We start from the raw sequence: 21,063 nt of genomic DNA on the forward strand, positions 1-21,063 counted from the left end.
GCTTAAGAAATCAGGTTATTTCCTAAATAACTGAACCTCCACATGTCATCAGATGGATTTATGTCCAGACAACCTGATGCCTGATGGAGCCTCCTCCACCTGCATCGTACAGTAGTGACGCCTACTTTTTGTAACCCTACATTCCAGTGTTCAGTGAGCTAAGTGGAGGCGAGCAGTCTTATCATATTTTTCTTAAATTTTAAATTTGGGCTTTATTCAGCTACTCGAGTCCAACACTGCCAGCGTTCCCTGAAGCAAACGAAAGGGGCTGATTTCATGTGTTTAGCAGCAGCTCGGGGAGATTTTACACCAGCCCTGTAAGAATGATCGAGAGGCCAAAGGCGACTTGCTAACATGCTCTCAGCTTTAAGCACACACTTGTATAGAAGATTGGGACCTTTGACCTCACGTAGTTTCCAGTACGTGTGACATTCATGGTTTGTTGCATCTCTTGCCAGACGGCATGTTTCCGGGAGGAGCGGGATGTGTTGGTGAATGGGGACTGCCAGTGGATCACCACCCTGCACTACGCCTTCCAGGATGACAATAATCTGGTACGTCTGTATATGTCTGTGTTAGATGAGGTAACGTCCCTTAATAAGATTAACCTGACTTCTCTCCACGACCCTGAGTTCAAATGCCACAACTGTCATTCCATTTCCCACATTCTCAAAGCAAATGTTTTATCCCGAACACTCCCCAAGTCTTAAAAATATACACGACTGCCGCTCTGACCAGTTATTTTTAAATGGACCTGTAAAAGTGACATCATTTAGGTGTTTTCCCTCTTTGTGAAAGAAGAGATGGACGACTGTAGATTCATTTCTTGCAGCTTTGTTCTTGTTGTTCCAAAAAAGGCTGCTCTTTATTAGTTTGCCTCTAAGCAGTGCTGCACAGTTTCTGCTGTCTGACACGTTGGCGTCTGTCTCTGTAGTACCTGGTGATGGACTACTATGTGGGCGGTGACCTGCTGACTCTGCTCAGCAAGTTTGAGGACCGGCTGCCGGAGGAGATGGCCAAGTTCTACCTGGCTGAGATGGTGCTGGCCATCGACTCGGTTCATCAGCTACACTATGTCCACAGGTGAGAGGAAAGGTGTTTTGGCACATTACGAAATCAATATGTGTGCGTCTGTAGTAGGGCTGTGCAATATGACCAAAATCTCAGGTCTCGATATCAGACGTCTATCGTCTGATAACGATATAAATCACAAAAATGTAACTTTTTCTGTAAATTCTGTGAATCTCGACTTGCGTGAAGTGTTTCCAGCTGCGCGTCCTTTACCCGGAGTCGAGTGTTTTAACGATGCATGAAACGACACATTTATTTTGAAAAGTCTCAACAGGATCTTGAGCTTTATTGTGAAAGGTTTATATGGAAAATAAACAAGAGGACACGCGATGGTTTTAGGCAAGGCAAGTTTATTTGTATAGCACAATTCAACAAGAAGGTGATTCAAAGTGCTTCACAGAGACATTAGAAACAAAAACAAATAAAAAGCATGATTTAAAATTGATTCAAACAAAACAGTAGATAAAATCAGAACAGTAGATAAAATCAGTAGTTAAATGTAAGTTTTGAAATTTAAGCTTAAAGTGTGGATTTGGTGCTTTATTCAAATGCAGCTGAGAACAGGTGAGTCTTCAACCTGGATTTAAATAAACGGAGTGTTTCAGCTGATCTGAGGCTTTCTGGGAGTTTGTTCCAGATATAAGGAGCATAGAAGCTGAATGCAGCTTCTCCGTGTCTGGTTCTGACTCTGGGAACTGATAAAAGACCGGATCCAGATGACCTGAGGGATCTGGAAGGTTCATACTGGGTCAGGAGGTCACTGAGGAGGTTACCATCGTTGTTGCTAACGAGACGCATAAAAACAGGCGCTTGTCCGTCCGTAGTGTGGTTATATTAAATATAAGAGATAACTTTAAGAAATGAATATAGCCACTACTGTGACATCAAAACCATGAACAAATATTGCTGTAAACGGTTTATTCTGCGACACCATGAAACAAACGATAGCGTAAAATGAAACGAACATTTTTATATCGTCATCAGATATATATCGTTATATCGAGCAGCCCTAATCTGTAATTATATTTGGGCAGGACTGAGCAAGAAGTCCTGATGATGGACGCATCATCCGTGCTGTGTGAGGATTTACTTTGCTCAATGAAAATGAATAAAAGCAAATATTTCATTCTTGATGTTTGATGTCAGGTTTGTGTGTGTCAGAGCTTTAGAAAATAAAAGGGGCAGCGATGTTGAAGGTAGATGAGCTAAAGTTTCAGACAGACACCAAGGCCCAGTGAAGGATGAATATTAGAATAGATTAGAATAGAATTCAACTTTATTGTCATTGCACATGCACAGGTACAGGGCAACGAAATGCAGTTTGCATCCATCCAGAAGTGCTTTAGTGATATAGATATATTACAGTATTTTTACTCAGTTGTATATAGTATTTGTATTTGTATTCTATTTTTATCTTATTGTATATTTATTTTATTTTATTCTACTGTATATAGTATTTTATTTTATTCTATTCTGTACAGTTGTGTACTGTATTTATTCTTATTGTATTCTAATTTTTGCCTCATAACTTTTGCACTGTCCACTTCCTGCTGTGACAAAACAAATTTCCCACGTGTGGGACTAATAAAGGTTATCTTATCTTATCTTATATATTAGCAATAATATAGATATGTGAGTATATTACAGAAATGGGTCTATTATGGTATGTTATAATGTACACGGTATGAAGTATGTTGTGAATATTCTATAACTATAAGTATGTACAGGATATGAACAGGATATAAATATGAAAAACTATACAGAATATGAAATAAATAACTTTACAGAATCTATACAGTAGTGCAGTTAAGATAAGTGAGATATGTGGATAATTTCTACAGAGGCTATATAAAGTGCTATTAATATATATATTATATATAATATTATATAATATACGCAGCTGAAAATGGCGCAATAGCTCCACGTTGAGTAATCGCTCATCACTGTGGGAAGCTGTGATTGCAGTTACTTTAAAGAAGGTCACAGCTTGCACAATATCTAAACGTCACAATGAAAATGCTGCACACGAGGCTATTAATATAACACACAAGCAGCAGACAACAGAACAAACAGATTGCATCTGCAAAAGTTTAAATTGGACTGGGAGAGCAGTGCAGTTGAACTTGTTTACATCCACATGTCAAACATTTTCAGCTATAAAGGGCTTGATCTGGTGACGCTCCTTTGTCTTACAAATATACACGGCTGCCCCTCTGACCATTTATTTTTAAAGGAACCATTAAAGGTACATAATTTAGGTGTTTTCCCTCTTTGTGAAAGGAGATGGACAGTTGTAGATTAGTATCTGGCAACAAAGCAGGCCAGTGTAATCTGTGCTCAGCACCAAACGACAGAGGTTTGTTTTAAAAAGAGCCGTTAAAAAGCGCAGTTTGCCTCAAGAGTTGCTCAAAATACAAAGGTTGAAGGACCCTTTTTACTCTAATAGCAGCTGTAGCTAGCACCCAGAGCAGGGGTGGGCAACTCCAGGTCTCGAGGGCCGGTGTTAGATCTCACCCTGAATCACATGATGAGTTCATTACCAGGAATCTGGAGAACCTCAAGACCAGTTGAGGTCATTTAGCCATTTAAATCAGCTGACACGTCTAAAACCTGCGGGACACCGGCCCTCGAGGCCTGGAGTTGGACAGCCCTGGCTTAGAGCAATGTTACAACGTTTGGCTGCGGTGCAGTGTAGCTTACATGGGACATACATGACCCGACCTCGTCTGGTAGTGCAGCGTCTTTAGCTGTCATATCATTTCAAGTTGGAGACACTTTCCTCTCACTCATTTCAAAGACTTAAGAATAAACCACCTAAAAGCACATTGTTTAGAGGGCACAGCACGAGAAAGCATTCTTCTCTCTGAAGTAGGTGCCAAAAGAACTTTCCAGCCAATAGGAGGATGCCCTCGGGAGCAGGAGATACAGTTCTTCCAGACAGGAAGCAGTCACATTGGCATGTTAACATAATTACAGTGTCGCTTTCGCCAGGGGGCTCGTCACAGCAGTTTAGTTTAGGGAGCAAGGGAGTGATGGATAGACTGGGAAAGATGAGAGATGGATGTAGAAGGCAGGGTCACGCCGTTCGGTATTTTGGGTGTGCCCCCAGTTTGTCAGATCTCTAATACACCACAGCAAACACAGACACACTCTGGGAGATGGCAGTGCACTTATGGGGACATGTATGTACACATTTCTGAGGATGAAAGCTAGCGAGTCTGTTCGAGGAGACAAGAGTGCCGAGCCACTAATTGCACAGTGCTATCGGGGGGGGCGGCAGCAGTGGATGGAAAAGGGACGGGGGAGGAGGGGACGGCACTGTTTCTCTTCTAGTCCCCTCGTGGACTGGTTGGGACAATAATGATGGGGTATGGGAGGTGTGTGGGTGGGGGCGTGGTGTGTGTGCGTACCAACCCCCCCAGCTCCTCCTCCTGCTCTGCCTTCCACAGAGTCTCCGGGGAGATCTTTGCTTTGTAGAGAGTGGGGACAGCCAGACAGGTCCCCAGAGGAGGGTGTGTCCTGCTGAGCAGTCCCATCTGATGGGCTGTGTGTTTGTGCGCACACACATCAGGGTGTGTTTGTCCTGCTGACCATCTGCATGTGCCACTTTGGTTTGTTTCCTTTTCCTATATGTAAGTTTAGGGCCGTGTATTAACGTGTCATTTAAAGGATTACACGCCTGTTTTTAAAGTCCACCCTCTGTTCATGACTCTGGCTTCATTATGTGTTTAGTGCAACTGAAACACTGTTAGGAAATGTAAGTGGGCAGACTGTCGCTCTGCGCCGTCTTCATCTCCTCACGTTTTCTCTGTGATGCCGTTTTCTGCTGGGAGAATTTGAGGTCCCGCTCCAAATCTCAAGTGACCCATTATCGGGTCTGCACCAAGACCCCAGGTGCAGAGGCCATAAAGGGGCCTGTTGTGTTTACCACTGATGCTCCTATTAAACAAAGTTTCAAGGACAAATAGAGTAAAATAATATAGTGGTGTTATCCACAGCTCGCTGACCTCTGACCTTGTTGAAAACCCATGAGTGTTTCTGTCGCAATGACAGGTGATGCCATCAGTTTTCATGCATTGTGACTCACTCTGTAATCCACAAATATTCACGCTGAACAAGGCTTATGACTCGCACTGATAAAGTTGGAGCATACCGAAATGAAAAACAAAGAGTGGATTATGAGATGTTTGGTGCGTTCTAGTTTACATCAGTTTTATTTTGTAGTTTGCAGGATTAAAAATACAACACTGAACACAATCCTTATATAAATTATTCGCACAGCTAACATTATTAGCTTACAGCATTTTAGTCTACGCTTTAATATTCTGCTCGAGTGTTATGCTGAAAGCGTCACTGCTTTAAAAAGAATATTTGCAGCCTTGTTGACACTAATGTAGTTAAAAAGAGCCGACATGAAAGGGACGGAGCGCAAAGAGCCTCGAGGTCGACCTTCTGTCCCCTTCAGCCGAGTCCCACGAGGGACAGCGTGTGGAAGTCAGATGCAAAAGAAGACAATTTATTCAGTGGTCAGTGATCTGTGCCTCCCAGAGGGCCTGGACAAATGTTTCAGTAGCTCAGCATGGCTTTGTGCTGCCGAGCGCCACATCTGTCTGCCTCGCACACTGTGTGTGTGTGTGTGTGTTGCCAGGTTGATTGCAGCCTTTAATGTGTTTTACTATTGATGAGGGCCCTGCATTTCTCACTGAGGGCTCCATGAGAACAGAGCTCTCTTATAAACACTTTCTAATAAGTTACAAGTAGCTTCCTTCACATTGTTGCACATGGTGGACGTCTTGCATGGAGCTGCTGAATTTCAGAACACTTCATTGATCCCTGGAGGAAATTATGTAAACAATTTGATGGAAGTGACGATTATGAGAATATTTTCAGTACATTTACAGCAGGAAGGGTGTGTGCGCTCGTGGGTGTGTGTGCGCTCGTGGGTGTGTGTGCGCTCGTGGGTGTGTGTGCGCTCGTGGGTGTGTGTGCGCTCGTGGGTGTGTGTGCGCTCGTGGGTGTGTGTGCGCTCGTGGGTGTGTGTGCGCTCGTGGGTGTGTGTGTGTGTGTGTGTGTGTGCGCTCGTGGGTGTGTGTGCGCTCGTGGGTGTGTGTGTGTGTGCAAGTGTGTGTGTGTGTGTGTGTGTGTGTGTGTGTGTGCGCGCTCGTGTGTGCGCGCTCGTGTGTGTGTGTGTGTGTGTGTGTGTGTCAGGATCATATGACAATAGGTAAGTAGGTAAAGCAGCAGCCCTGCAGTGTGTGGGAACCTTTGATTCTCCTCCTTTGTTGGCAGTGTCATGTGATGCCAGAAGTCACAAAGACAGCAGTTCTTTGAACCGGTGGCTAACAATGCTTGGCTGGAGCCATGTGGACATGTCTTGTCCTTGCAGTCTACAGAGCTGGTGCAGGCCACATTGTGTGTATGTATGGGGGTGTGTATTACGAGGTGGCGTCCAGATGGCCCTCACAGATGGATTCTGTGGCTTTAAAAGAGATTACCTTGCTCTATTCCCGTCTCGGCGCTTCTCCTTAAGACCTCAGGAGCCCAGTGACACAGTAGCCCAATTAGCTGTGCTAACTTGCCTAGCATTAGCCTAGTGTTAATGGTTCCTGTGGTTTGTCCATGAGTGGACATTCGAGTAAGCACGTTATTGTTAGGCTGTGTGTGTGTGTGTGTGTGTGTGTGTGTGTGTGTGTGTGTGTGTGTGTGTTCTGAGAGCTGGTGCCTTAATCAGAAAACTCAAAGAGAGACTAAATCTCCAAGGGGGGGGGCAGTGGTTCCTTAAGGAGAGAGAGAAGTGGGTAAATGTAGCTTCGATTAGCAGCAGAATCCACCATTCCTCACCCCACCATGACACTTTGTCTGCCACGCAAATACATTTGTACACATTTGCACACAGGCACAGCACGACGGGTCAAACCATGCTGTCTGCTCTCTGGCAGAATAGAAATCGCTGAAGCAGATTAGGGCCTTCGAGCAGCTGAAACACCTGCGCATGTATGAAGCACGCACACACTCCTCCCTACAGAGCCATGTGCGAGCAGTCTGGTCCGATACTTGTAGGTTCATGATTTGTCAGGTCTACACAGTGTGAGAGTCCCACTCGGGTGATCACTGGTTACCAAGTTAAGTAGACAATTATACTTTAATGAAGCTCAAAACTGCTGCTTAGTTATTTCAGATAATCGATGATTATATTTTGGGGCTTCATTTCATGTTCGTCTTACAAAACCCAAATGCTGATAGTTGAGAATAAAAGTATTAGGATATTCATTTCTATAATATCCTAACATCATCATCTTCTATGATGATGATGATGATGCTGCTGTGGGGAACAGACATACAGTGGTTTGCAAAAGTATTCGGCCCCTTGAACTTTCCCACACTTTGTCACATTACCACAAACATGAGTCAGTTTTTTGGACTTCCAGGTGAAAGACGGTTGTTTATTTGTACAAATGTTTGAATCATGTATGATTGTCGTTCCACTTCTCATGTGTGCACCACTTTGTGCTGGTCTTTCACCTGGAATTACAATAACATTGATTCATGTTTGTGGCTGTAATGTGCAAGACAAGATAGCCACTAATAATGTAAGCCAACCCTTATATTATTCTCCCTATAATTAATTATATAGAAAAGTCAAAGTGCTGTATTTTTTCAGCGTCATGCTCAGGTTTGTTGTTCCCTCAGTTTCAGTTTGTTCGAGTTCAGGTGAGGTCCATAGCAGTGATGCTCGTTGTTGTCCAAGATAAATCTTTGCAGGCGTAACAATGCTGTCTGAGAGATCGTGATGGTGTTTATGCTCTTCGATAGTCTGACTTTGGGTTCTTGTCAGTTGCTTGTGGTGTTTCTGCCTGCAAAGCTCATGTTATTCCACACTTGGGTAGCCTATGTGGTTTTGTTCCAGAAATGTACAGGATCCACTTTGGAAAACGATGTCCAATCTGGAACTCATCTGTGAGCGTGCAGGCTCTGCAAAGAGAGAAGCCTCGCTAAGCCTCGCAGCGAGCTGTAGCCCAACTTTATGTGTCTGTACCAGTCACACGTGTGCAGATATTCCTTTAATGCACAGTTTTATAGGTTGGTGATTTAGTGTCGTCTCTGAAGACGAGAGCTAGCTAGACCTCCCCCGCCCCCCTGCTCCATAAGATGGGACCATTAACACTTCTGGAAAATGACAGAGGCTTCACATGTGGCTTTAAAGAAACCTCTCGCTGAAGACGGAAGCATCAAAGAGCCGTGTCTTTGAGTACTTAAAGAGAATTTAAGAAAGACCATTGAAGAGGAACTCGTAGGTTTTCATTCTGCCCTGAAGTTTTTATCTGAAAACAAATGATGGTTTTACAAAGTCGTTACCTGCTGGCTGCTGTTTTATCAGCTGACCTGGACTTTCTGTCATCCAAGTGTTTTATTGGATGCAGCTTTTGCTTCTTTATGTGTGTTCGCTTTTCTCCATTTGATTTTAAAGTGATATTTGGAGCCACAGATATTAGAAAGCAACACTGACTGATGAGGAGCTAAAGCAGGCTGTGCTTTTTAATTTACACATGCTCTCATTCCTCTTCTCATTAGTGTCAGTGTTGCCCGTGTTTGTATTTGAGCGAGCGTGGGGGTGTGTGCTTGTTTTGGACATTAGATTTATTTTAAGCAGAGCCGCGCTCGCCTCACTGCACAGAAATAGCTCAGTTCTGTAACCTGTTACATCAAGTGTGTCAGTGGCTGCAGAGTTTATCATCTTTCACTCACCTTTGCATTTGTGCGTTGCTGCCTTTAAGGTCCCACGTGTTGCTTTGGACACTCGTTAAAGAGGTTTTTATGTGGCCTGTAGGCTGTGTGTACTCAGGCGTGTCAGGGCTCAGTGTGTGTCAGGGGAAATCGCCCGAATGGTCAGACGAGGACAGACTATTTTTACCCATAATGGTGGCTCCAGTTACGCCTCTGTTTCATACCAGTCCGAGCCGGCATCTTTGCGGTTGTTTAGTATGTATTCTGACTATTACGCTCCTGAATGCAACCTCCACACTCAGTTACCCATGTGGGTGCTCTCTGTGGACGCAGGTCTACGCTAGACCAGCTGAGCACCTGTTTAACACTGTGACACGAGCTCGGTCCTGTGCCTGGAAACACTCTGAACACTCAGGATTTTATATGGATGCACAGCACAGAACATATTCATGCATCTACTATGCATTTCTTCATAGTTGGTTCTGTAAGTACATTTTTTTTCATTTATTGACGCAGGCGTGCGATCTGCTTTAAGATGAAATTAATACAGTGTATTTTACTTCAAGATTCAACGAACCATTTTTAATTAGATGCCTTACAAAACAGTCTGGGTCACTAAATTTATGGAGTTTGATGTAATTTAGTGCCGTCTGTTCATCTGTGTGGTGCTGGTCTTCAGCTTCATGAGGTGCTGCGTGTTGTCTCTGAAACAAATGCTTAAAATAAAAGATATTCTTAAAGCTTTCTCAGCTTATTCACATTATTGAGTGCAAACAATAAAATGGATAATTATTCAAATGACCCCTACTGGTCATTTAGTTTTAAAAGACTTGAATTGGCAGATGAAACGGTGTCTCGAGTCCAGCCAGCGCATCTGTGACGTCAACGCGTCATCAGCAGTAGTAACGCAGAACAGCCGCTCGGCTCGGCTCGTGCACATCAGAGCAAAAAGGATGAGGGAGTGTGTTTGTGTGCTGCATACTTCCTAACTGTGTGTGTGTGTGTGTGTGTGTGTGTGTGTGTGTGTGTACGTACTTCGGGTACAGCTAATTCCCACAAGTCCAACTATTTTCAATGTTTATTTTTTCTTTTGCTCAATTTAAAGTTGTCACGCTGCTGATGAATGGACTGAGGCAAATTACACTTAACTGAATCACAAATGTATCTGAATTATACACGTTCTTTAAAAGCAAGCTGAGACAGTGAAATTTCCCCAAGTTATGTAACGTAATTTGATGATAATTGATGGGGTATGAGATCAGGCTTGTGTGTTTTGGACGGGCCATGTGTAGGTATTGTTTTATTTGGCAGAGTGTCCCATTTTCTTCATCATCTTTATTCTTCTGAGGAATCGCTCGCTCAGTTTGTCTTTTCCCCCCTTTTCCCTCTTCTATCCTCCCTCCATCCTCACTTCCTCCTCTTTTCAGGGACATCAAGCCCGACAATATTCTGCTGGATATGAACGGCCACATCCGCCTGGCTGACTTTGGCTCCTGCCTCAAACTCATGGAGGATGGGACGGTAGGTTTTTACCACACTGCTGCTGATGCCTCGTTTGGGCCAAAGCAAACATACCAGAGCTTTTCTGACCTCCTTGTCAACCCCGGGGGTCTCCCAGGAGGAGAGTGCGGTTCAGCTGCTTGGCTGAGCCTGCAGTTTGTGATTCAGACCATTCTCCGAGCCCCATCCCAAAGACAAGAACGGGATGAAATAGATGATCAAAGAAAATCTCAGAGGGATGATAAGGACTGTTTGAAAAGGAAAAACCAGTCTACAAATAGATTCAATGTAGGGATGTATTTCTCAGGTGTTTTGTGCATTAAAGCAGCTCTTTGAATAAGAAGCAGATACAGAGAAAACAGCCCAAATGTTTAGTGTTACTCTGTAACTATTCAAACGTGATCTACAATGTAATGTTCTCCCAGTTACGGTCCTATTATAATGCAGGCTCACTGAAAGTGAAGTAGATGTAAACAAACGCTGCCTTCCTGCCGTGGTGGAATTTATCTCACGTGTTACAGAATTTCACCTTTAATTCGTCGTCATCACTGCTGTTGCTGACTTTACACGCACAAACCTTTGTCACCTCTTAATTTCTTTGATATACTTTGTCTTAAATTCTCTGCTAGGTTCAGTCATCTGTGGCTGTGGGAACCCCAGACTACATCTCTCCAGAAATCCTCCAGGCTATGGAGGATGGGAAAGGCAAATATGGGCCAGAGTGTGACTGGTGGTCCCTGGGGGTCTGCATGTATGAAATGCTGTACGGCGAGACTCCTTTCTATGCAGAATCCTTGGTGGAAACCTACGGGAAGATCATGAACCACAAGGTGAGCTGACGAAATTAAAAGGTGTAACGGTAAAACGCTCGCCTGAAATTTGCCCAGTTTGACCAGTAAACACTTCGTCAAATGCGATCATGTCTTGAACAGGAGAGATTCCAGTTCCCACAGCAGATCACAGATGTTTCTGAGGAGGCGAAAGATCTGATTCGCCGACTCATTTGCAGCCGAGAGCACCGATTGGGTCAGAATGGCATCGAGGACTTCAAGCAGCACCCCTTCTTCGCGGGTACAGGCTCCACCTTTCTGTCGCACACAAAGATTACCTGAAAAACGTTTACCGTTCGCTGTATGCTGCTTAATAAATGCATCTCCTTGTTTTTCACCTTCGACCTTTTAAGGCATCGATTGGGATAACATTCGCATGTGTGAAGCCCCCTACATCCCAGAGGTCAGCAGTCCTACAGACACCTCCAACTTCGATGTGGACGACGACTGTCTCAAGAACTCGGTACGTTTGGAGGAGTGAACGCCATCCTCTCACGGTGTCGTCTGACTGGACGTATTCATACTGACGTGCAGATTTCACATGATTTCAAATCCTTTCAGGAGACGATGCCCCCTCCCTCTCACACTGCTTTCTCAGGCCACCACCTGCCCTTTGTAGGTTTCACCTACACAAGTAAATGGTAAGTGTTAACAAACAGCTGCTGCCACTCACCTGTTTCTGCCTAACAACCAACTCTTACTACAGCTGGACTTCCTGTGTCTTTGCTGATGATTGTTAAATAGCAAAAAGAGGAGGAACAAGTCTCTGACGCCTCTTCCTGAATCAGACTTTCTTCATTTAGCCTCTTTTGAAAGTCTTCCTTCAGACTCATAATAACTGTGATAGCGAGCAGATGCTATTTTCCTCCAGTGTCCAGCAGTTGTCACAGGTTGTCTTCATATGTAATGACTTTATTTATTTTTAAATGGATTTCCTATACAAGCTGTCTCAGCACGTGGTGTGAGGAGGTGGGGGAGATTAGCTTTCCTCCCTAATAAGGTGATGTTGCTGTACATCCTCAGGCTGAAGTGGTACTCATGAGAAAGCACCAGACCCACCAGCTGCTTCCTTATCTTTTCAAGCCTCAGTGATAATAGCCTTTTCCTTCCTTTCTGTCCTTCTGTCTCTTTCTCGCTCCACCTCGCACTCCTCGTGTCCCTCTGCTGTTTTCTCCCATGACTCAACTTTCAGCTTATCTCTGTCGCCATCACTTCTCTCTCCCCGATCTTTCTTTGTATTTTCCCAATGACCGGTTTGATGTCATCAGAAACCACCAGCACCAATGTAAATAGTTTGTCCCCCCTCCTCTGTAGCACTCTGTCTGATCGGGGTTGCCTGCGACAGCTGGGAGGTGAGCCGGGGAAGGCCGGGCAGGACAAGCTGGATGTTGAAGTGCAGCGTAGCCTGGAGGACAGCCTGGCCACCGAGGCCTACGAGAGAAGGATTCGCCGCCTGGAGCAGGAGAGGCTAGAGCTGAGCCGCAAACTGCAAGGTGAGGTCGGAGCAGCGTGCATCATATGCACACAGCCATCATGAGGCATGAGCATCCAGTCTGCACATGCTGAACTTAAAACTTTCCACTCTTGCCAGTATGGCTTTTAAAATGCCTATAAATGATGTTTCTGATGTGCCACAGAGTCGACTCAGACGGTGCAGGCGCTGCAGCACACGGGCGAGGGCCCCCTCAGTGCTAACAAGGAGGTGGAGATCAGGAGCCTGAAAAGCGAGATCGACATTCTGAAGAAGCAGATCGCTGGTCAGGACACAGTGCAACGCTTTTCCTTCTGAATCAGCTCCTGATTGTCTCTGACAGACACAAACGGCAGCAAATGTGGTTGTTTGGCAAATGTCTGACAGTTTCAGTTGCGTTTCAAACCAAGCGTGTGTTCGTTTCAGACTCAGGCCAGCTGGAGAAGCAGCTGGAGGATGTGACGCTGGCTCGGAGAGACTTGGAGGACTCGTCCAAACACATCAAGACTCTTGAGAAACAGATGAAGAGCATCACACAGGAAAGGGATGACCTACAGAAGGTACGGCTAGTGTTTCGTGTCATTCTCTGGATATTTAAAGAGCTACAAACGAGTGAGATTTTATTGATCAAGCTGAAATAACAAGTTATTGGACTACTTTGTGGGAGGGATCTGAAATGCTCAACTCTGCTGTCGTCTGTCGTGTTCAGGATCTCATGGACGCCAGCGAGAAGTTGAAGGTTCAGTCTAAAGAGCTGAAGGAAGCCCACAGCCAGAGAAAACTGGCCATGCAGGAGTTTTCAGAGCTGAACGAGAAGCTCACAGACCTCAGGTAGAAGCACGCGCCCAATGCCAACCGCCGACTGCTAGAGTTTCTTTCGTAATGTTTTTTAACAAAGTCCCGTCCATGAATAAAACGCCCACGCTGGATGTCTTCCTGTCCCGGTTCACAGGTCGGCGAAGCAGCGCCTGGTTCGTCAGCTGCGTGACAAAGAGGAGGAGATGGAAAGCCAGAATCAAAAGGTGGAGGCTCTCCGCCTCGAGGTGCGAAAGGCCGAGAGGGCCAAGAAGGAGGTAGAGTAGACTCCCCCGTGGTTGCTGGCACGCCCTGCTCTGTCCGTGTTCACCTACTCGAGCTTCATCCAGACGTCGCTGTGACTTTACGCACTGCGAAAAATGTAACGTGTGCAATCGCTGCAGACGTCCAGAGTTTCATGTCCACAGATCACAGTGGCACAAAATGACGTGAAACATTGAGACGTTGTTCCTCGTGTGTTGGTAGAGCAGCATTTACCTGCTTAACATGTGCTGTGTATGATCGGTGGCAAGAAACGGTTTGTGAATTTTATAAATACGACATCATATATAATCTTATTTCCACTCACGGCCTGAAGGTAGATGGAGAGAACCAGTCATGCAAATGAAATGAAACCAGTAAGTCATTTATTTAGAAAAATCCATCAGCGCTGCATATCTGTGATGGGGACGTGTGTGACCCACCGCTGTTAGAAATTCAACACTTCTAAGAACTGTCTATGAGCTTGAGCCTTTTTCAGTTCTGGCTTGTAGCCGAGTTTCTGTTCATTTCAGCTTCTGGGACAGTCGTCCCATAACGCGAACTTTATTCTTGGACCAAGACTGAGGCCTGTTCACACACTTGTCTTTAGTCCGATGTCCCGACGTTTTCTTTTCCAGTGGGCTCGTATGCTGCGTCAGTGGTGACAGGCTGTCCTGGGCCAGTTCTGTTTCATCCACGTCATCTTCATCAGACTGCACGTGTCCTCTCAGAGAGCTGCAGCTTTCTGGTGTTTAGGGCTCCTCTGGTTGTTGTTATTAACCTGAACATCGGCCAACACCAGAGCGGATTTTACCCCCGGAGTCCAAACCGTTTGTTTCTAACAGAAATGTCATTTCACACTTTGATAGATCCTCAGTCTGTAAATATAAACAGGCCACTCACTCAGTGTCCTAATGCAGAAGTTGCTCACAGGTTTAATGTGTTTGTCTCTGTAATGTAAAATATTTGTGCAGAAATCTAGAAACGTCCAAAGTGTTCACAAAAGACGTGTTGCAGCTGCGACATGTTTAAAAGCTCGTCTGCTTTCCTCGTTTCATCATCAGATGGAGGCTCAGGTGGAGGAGCAGGCGGCCGAGGCTCAGAAAGAGAAGAAGCTGAGAGAGCGCAACGAGCAATACAGCCGACAGCTGCAGGAGGAGCTGGAGGGGCTGAAGGTGAGTGTTCCCAGCTTTAACCATTCAAAGTACTAATGACTTAATCACCCCGATGGAGATATTTTAGGGTTTTCCCCTGCATGAGTACAACGAGTCTCACTGGTACTCTTTTCTTCTCCATACAAATCTTTGTCTCATTCCCACCACCCAGGTGAAGCAGGCTGGCTCCTCTGCTGCCCCGGCCCCGGCGGATCAAACCCAGGAGGTCGGGCGTTTACGTGGAGAAATGGAGAAGAAAACGATGTTCTTCGAGGAAGAGTTGGCCCGCAGGGGGGCGCAGTACAGCGCCGAGCTGAAGGCGCTGCGTAAAGAGCTGAGAGATGCCGAGAGCCAACAGCTCAACCTGCAGAAAGAGATCCTGATGCTCAAAGACAAACTGGAAAAGACTCGTCGTGAAAGGTATCGCACCAGTTTGCCTTTCCTGGGGCTGCTGTTAGCGTTGGTTCCCTTTAGGTTTGTCTTTAATACGTTGAGTTTAATTCTTCTGTCGTCTCTTTCAGTGACGATTCCACGAGGTGATTACTGTTAACGATAGTTTCATCCCATTAATCCCCTTTGTGCTCTAAATATAGTAGAACTCCAGCCGTCCCCTAACATTTCCATAAATTGTGTTTAGATGGATCGTAAATATACCAGCGAGAGTTTCCCAGGCACACTGTCACAGTGTTTGCCCCACAAACATGAGTGGATTTCATTCCCAAGGCTGCACTAGTCCAGCTGTCCCTTTTATTTTTAACATTTTAAATTTACAGCTAATGGTGATAGTAGGCTGGTAAAACAAACATCTTAAAAAATGAAAATGACCTCGATGCTTGGGTCAGAGTGGGTGGAGGAAAGGTCTCACTTAGTCAGAGCTGGAAGGATGCAGGTCCCCAACTGAATTTGAAAGGTTTTAACATATGTTACCTTTATACCTGTAATGTCCTGATTACCCTGAATGACTCCTGTTCTGGCTTTTTGGGTTTGGGAGACCCGTTACTGTACTGTTAGTGTTTTAAATGAATCTGCAGGAGACGCACAGTTTAAAGCTGTCTGTGCTGCAGCGAGCTATTAATCTCTAATATGTCAAAAAGAGCTGGAAACCCTTGTTTCTTACAGCGGCTGACACACATCCTGATGTTTGCTCTGCTGCAGATCAGCATCACTTATTCTTGCGTTTGTTTATATGGGGCGTGTAAAGCTGCAACATGCAGACGATAGAATAATTCTGCTGTAAGACGTCTGTAGAGAAATGCTTCAGATCTGAGTGTTTGTTTAAAGGTGTCACATCTGCCCCTCGGTTCATCCTGAAGCACAAATCTAAACCAACAGTGCCGTCTCCACAGGCCTGTTCAAACTTCACTGCAGTCACTACTCAGTAATGGTTGGTGATAAAATGAGAGCAGCAGAGGCTGAAATGGTAACAAAATAAAAAGATCTGTCAAAATGTGTCAACGTGGAGGTTTTATGCCAATAAATGAGAAGAAGTTGTTTCTTCTGCAGCACTCAGGCTCACCTGATCCAACTCTGAGCCGCTAGTTTAATACAATTTGCATAAAAACGTGTTTTTGTGGCGCTTTGTTTTGGTACCCTGTCCCATCCTGCCTGCTGTTAGTGCCATATTACTCCCACTGCTGTCTAAGTCGGTTTCAAACGCAGCACTGTATCAGATCCTAGCTGCATTAATGTGTTTGGGCTGAATAATGCATCTCGGTGTTTGATCTAAGGTTTGGACAGATGTGGGAGGAATTACACGAGAGCTCCAACAGACGTGTTGGTCTTAATGTTAAAATGACAAATGCGAGAAATCAGATGGAGTTTTGCATTTATAAATTGTGGGTTGGGAATAAATGTAAGTTTATACAAAGTCACAAGTTTTACAGTAAGTCTGTGTGTGTGTGCTTTTTCCCCGTCCAGCCAAAGCGAGCGGGAGGAGTTTGAGACCGAGTACAAGCAGGAGTACGAGCGAGAGCGAGTCCTGCTCACTGAAGAAAACAAGAAGCTGTCCAGTGAACTCGACAAGGTGCCACATCTTTATTTATACACAAAGTGACTGTCAGCGCACAAACCTGGGTCATCTCTGTCAGTCTTTAGTGAGCTCTCAACACACACCAACACAGCGCTTTGACCCCAGCTAACCCCAAACTCTTTCATCACATTCCTCCTCCACCCCCGCTCTCCCGCCAATGCCAAAGAAATCACTGTTCAATATCCTGCGTAAAAACAGCCGTCGCCGCCTCCACAGTGGATGGGATGACTCTCTGGACTGAGCTCTGTTGACTTTGCAAGTTCAGAAAGGCCCTCGTTTTAAACAATGTCTCATAAGCAGGAGACATTCTGACATTATATCACTGTACTTATTTGTGTTTTGTTAGTTGATAAAGATGGATTCGATCTGCGTGTGCGTTAGCTCCACCACCACCTTTTCAGCACGTTTTGAAGTGTGTAAAAAAAATTCTTGTTTGACTCGTCTCACCTTTCAAAGGAGGCTCCAGAGTTCACACCAAACTGCTTCGTCTTCACTCGGCACCATTCGTGAAACGACCTGTGGGCTGGACTTGTGTTCAGTTTGTCCAACTTTCCAACTGCATTTGACCTCCATCCTTGTTTTCGGCCTGAATTTCCACGATCAAAGAAACATCACAGGAAAAGCTGTTTGCGTTCAGTGTCAGCTGTTGACAGAATGAAATTGGCAGTGAATAAATATGAAAAGACATCCCAGTATGAGAACATCATCCATTGTCAGCGCGAACTGTTTTAGCAGCAAACATTATGGTTAGAAATGAAAAAGGAATCTGGACCCTGGTCAGGAATATCTGCAGTTTCTTCTCCAAGAGCAGGCAGATGTGATTGATCAGCATCGTTTGTCTCCCCACAGAGGTTCTTGTTCTGCCTCAGCATCGTCAATGTCATGTTCTTGGACTTGCAGTTAAAAATAAACTCATTAAAAACTAACAATCGTTATCAGCTGGTAAAAACATTACTGTACTGAGAGATTTCACTTTCAGAGAGATGCTTGATAATAAAAAGTGCATCTTTCTGCCTTTTCACAAGTCAGACACAGTTGAGCGAGTCTCAGCATCGCTTTGGTCATTTGCACTGTTACAATGTTGCTGTTTCAGATATTGAGGTCTGTGTATGTGCAGGAAATCTGAGACAAAGGTTTTGGTTCTGTGTGACCTCAAAGAGAGCAGATATCCATATATGGTCATCCTGTGTACCTGCTGTTTATCAGAGGTGCTCTATCAGAATAAACTGAAACGTCTGGTTTAAGACAGAATTATTCACAATTCAAAACTTCTTTATCTTATACTCTGTTCATCTAAGCAGAACAAAGTGTAAAACGCCCATTTAAAGAAGTCGTGGGGAGAAATGAGACAGAATCTCTGACATGCTTTGCTTTCTCCAGCATGAAGTATTTTGTAGAGCTTGCTTCGTTAATGGCTACATCCATGATTTCCTGGCATCCGATGGTCATTTCCAAACCCGAGTAGCTGCACATCTGTCACATCTGTGTCGTTCTGGACGTTTTCATAGTAACATGAGGTCAGGGGTGTGTCGAGCATGTTTCATGCCTAAGCTGGTGGATTTGCCCCCAGAGGTTTGCATGCTGGAGAATGTCACAGTGTCAGTGACGTAAAGCTTCTTTACAACACTGACATTTGTGTTTGCTGGAAACCAGCTTGTAGACCAGTTGCAAAACTATCCCACTTTCCTCATTCCACAAATATAGTGAGCAGTGAGCTGACCTCATGTCAGAGGATCTCACCCTCACATGTGAGGAACACGCGTGGTCCTGGTGTGATGGAGCAGCTGGGACTGAATCATAAAGTCTGTCTTCAACAACACGCTGATTAATTTTACGCGAGCACCCGAGCCTCTCATGTTCACTGACAACACGAATGGCAAACTGTGTGTAATGAGTTCGTTTACCAGGCGTTAGACTTTGACAGCTTTGTGATTTGACACTTTACAATATTGTGTTTAATAGCATGCTCTCCTCCCCCCACGTTTGTTCTCATTCCTGTAGCTAACCACCATGTATGAGAAGATGAGCAGCTCCAACAGGCAGCTGGAGGATGAGATGAGGGAGCTGGCTGATAAAAAGGAGAGTGTAGCTCACTGGGAGGCCCAGATCACAGAAATCATCCAATGGTAAGACGCACGCTCATATATGCACACTGCAACTTTCTCAAATGTCCCAGATACTTGCTGAGGCATACGCTTTCCCCCGCTGATGTTAAAGCGCCAATTCAAAGACGTTTATGTTCAGTGTGACAAAGTGCGAGCAGACACGCTTCTGTCTCGTAGTGGATTGGGTTCCTTGTTGGAGTATAACTGCAGCATTTCTCACATGCCGCTGCAGATCAGAGCTGCTCGGCCCTGCCTTCCACTCAGATCACTTCTCAGTGCAGCTGACACCTCGCCAGCTGCTCAGCCTCTCACTGTTGGACAAGCCTAAAGTCTTTACATAGCACACATACCACACACACACACTTCAGACATGTAAGTACAAGTGTTGAGTGTGGTATGCAGGTTTAGAGGAATGTAGGGATCACTGTTGCCCCCTGGTGGCCGGGGTTTGCTACTGCAGGGGCTAAATAAGGAAGTAGGATCACTTGTAGGTAAAAACAAAATGAATGAAACATCCTTTCACGACTTGACACGAACTCTGATTTTTGAATGTCAAACGTGTGTGGTGTGCGCTCTGTGAGCGCCAGAAAATGTTTACGTTAGCGTCAGCGTAAGTCTGTGCTGTGAACACGTCAGTTTATTCTACCTGAGTGTTCAGGGTTAGTGAGCGACTCACCTGCAGGCTGAACGTGTGTCTGTTTTGTGTTGGTGCGTGTGGTGAATGATGTGTAAGCAATGGTTAAGTGTGATACGGGTCACAGGACCTGAAGAGCATACAGTGAAAAGGCGCGTTTACAGAGTGTGTGTGTGTGTGTGTGTGTGTGTGTGTGTGTGTGTGTGTGTGTGTTTCCAATTCTGCCACTGAAGGATGTTTGTAGAGAGCTTCAAACAGCCCATCAGTGCTGACAGAGAGATACATCTTTATATGTAAAATAAATAATAATATGCTGTCAGTGTGTGTTAGTGTTGGCTTTAGACTCTTGGTTTTATGGTTATGGTAAAGTTGACACCCATGGAATGTGTTTACATTTGTAGTAATGTGTGTGTGTGTGTGTGTGTGTGTGTCAGGGTGAGTGATGAGAAAGATGCTCGGGGCTACCTGCAGGCTCTGGCCACTAAGATGACAGAAGAGCTGGAGGGGCTGAGAAGCAGCAGCCTGGGAGCGAGAGCCACGGTAAATAAACACAAACACGTCGTCTGTCTGCTGCAGAACTAAAGGAAATCCCTTCTTGTTGTTGTTGTTGTTGTTGTTGTTGTTGGTAGAAACTAGTTCAGTGATTATACATTTTAAAATGATGAAGCCAAAGTGAATGAATATCATCAAAGAAGCCAGTCTTTCACTCTTACACTGACAGGTAAGTCGAGCAGCGGTGAGTCCCTTTCTGTCTGGTGATTCGCTCAGTTTCTGCTTCTGTCTCCGTTTCAGGACATGCCGTGGAAAATGCGGCGTTTGGCCAAGCTGGACATGTCTGCGCGCCTGGAGCTGCAGTCGGCCCTGGACGCTGAGATCAGGGCAAAGCAGAGCATCCAGGACGAGCTGAACAAAGTCAAGGCCAACAACATTTCCACAGAATGGTATGACTGCTGAACTTTTTTAAAAACAACTTAAACCAACTTTTGCTAAACGACAGCTAACGTATCATTGTGTCTGATCGATCAGTAAACTGCAGGAAGTTGGAAGTAAAAACCAGGAACTGCTGGCTGAGATCGAGCGTCTGAAAAAGGAGACGGAGGAGCTGCGGCTACGGCGAGGTGAGCACGCGTGCTGTGGCTGAGTGGGCGCTGTGCACTGAAACCGTTGGAGATTATCACACTGCAGGAGGGTTATGCAGCAATCAGACGCTCGGGACTCTTAATGTGTACAGACAAATGTATTGTTGCTTGGGGCTCATGAATCTGCGCCCCAGCTCTTTGAGGCGGTCCTGTGACTCGTGTAAGTCACCCTTTGATGTTTTGATATTGTGTTCTTAACAATGGTTGTGTTGTTTGTCCTGTGACTACAGGTGTCAAGCACCAGGATTCCCAGAATTCCTTCTTGGCTTTTCTCAACGCCCCCACCTCAGCTCTCGACCAGTTCGATGTAAGCATTACAGAGAAAATCTGGTTACGAGCACAACAACTG

At 45.1% G+C, this 21,063-nt stretch overlaps 1 protein-coding gene across 6 annotated transcripts in view; it reads left to right on the forward strand.

The window, feature by feature from the left end:
* Window positions 1-21,063, forward strand: part of cdc42bpab (CDC42 binding protein kinase alpha (DMPK-like) b) — a 71,656-nt gene that overhangs the window by 37,589 nt on the left and 13,004 nt on the right. For all 6 annotated transcript variants that reach the window (XM_085431265.1, XM_085431260.1, XM_085431263.1 and 3 more), the window contains exons 4-23: window positions 459-554; window positions 935-1,083; window positions 10,224-10,317; window positions 10,926-11,126; window positions 11,229-11,367; window positions 11,480-11,589; window positions 11,688-11,767; window positions 12,441-12,619; window positions 12,764-12,883; window positions 13,024-13,157; window positions 13,307-13,428; window positions 13,550-13,670; window positions 14,718-14,828; window positions 14,980-15,227; window positions 16,725-16,830; window positions 18,838-18,962; window positions 20,010-20,115; window positions 20,368-20,516; window positions 20,602-20,693; window positions 20,945-21,021. In XM_085431265.1, coding sequence (XP_085287391.1) covers window positions 459-554; window positions 935-1,083; window positions 10,224-10,317; window positions 10,926-11,126; window positions 11,229-11,367; window positions 11,480-11,589; window positions 11,688-11,767; window positions 12,441-12,619; window positions 12,764-12,883; window positions 13,024-13,157; window positions 13,307-13,428; window positions 13,550-13,670; window positions 14,718-14,828; window positions 14,980-15,227; window positions 16,725-16,830; window positions 18,838-18,962; window positions 20,010-20,115; window positions 20,368-20,516; window positions 20,602-20,693; window positions 20,945-21,021 — 2,559 coding nt within the window. The remainder of the gene's footprint in view (window positions 1-458; window positions 555-934; window positions 1,084-10,223; window positions 10,318-10,925; window positions 11,127-11,228; window positions 11,368-11,479; window positions 11,590-11,687; window positions 11,768-12,440; window positions 12,620-12,763; window positions 12,884-13,023; window positions 13,158-13,306; window positions 13,429-13,549; window positions 13,671-14,717; window positions 14,829-14,979; window positions 15,228-16,724; window positions 16,831-18,837; window positions 18,963-20,009; window positions 20,116-20,367; window positions 20,517-20,601; window positions 20,694-20,944; window positions 21,022-21,063) is intronic.

This window comes from Copadichromis virginalis, linkage group LG15 (genome assembly GCF_057382275.1).
Source record: "Copadichromis virginalis isolate Kocher_CV1m ecotype Utaka linkage group LG15, C_Virginalis_male_GT1.1, whole genome shotgun sequence".
NCBI classification, from domain to species: Eukaryota; Metazoa; Chordata; class Actinopteri; order Cichliformes; family Cichlidae; genus Copadichromis; species Copadichromis virginalis.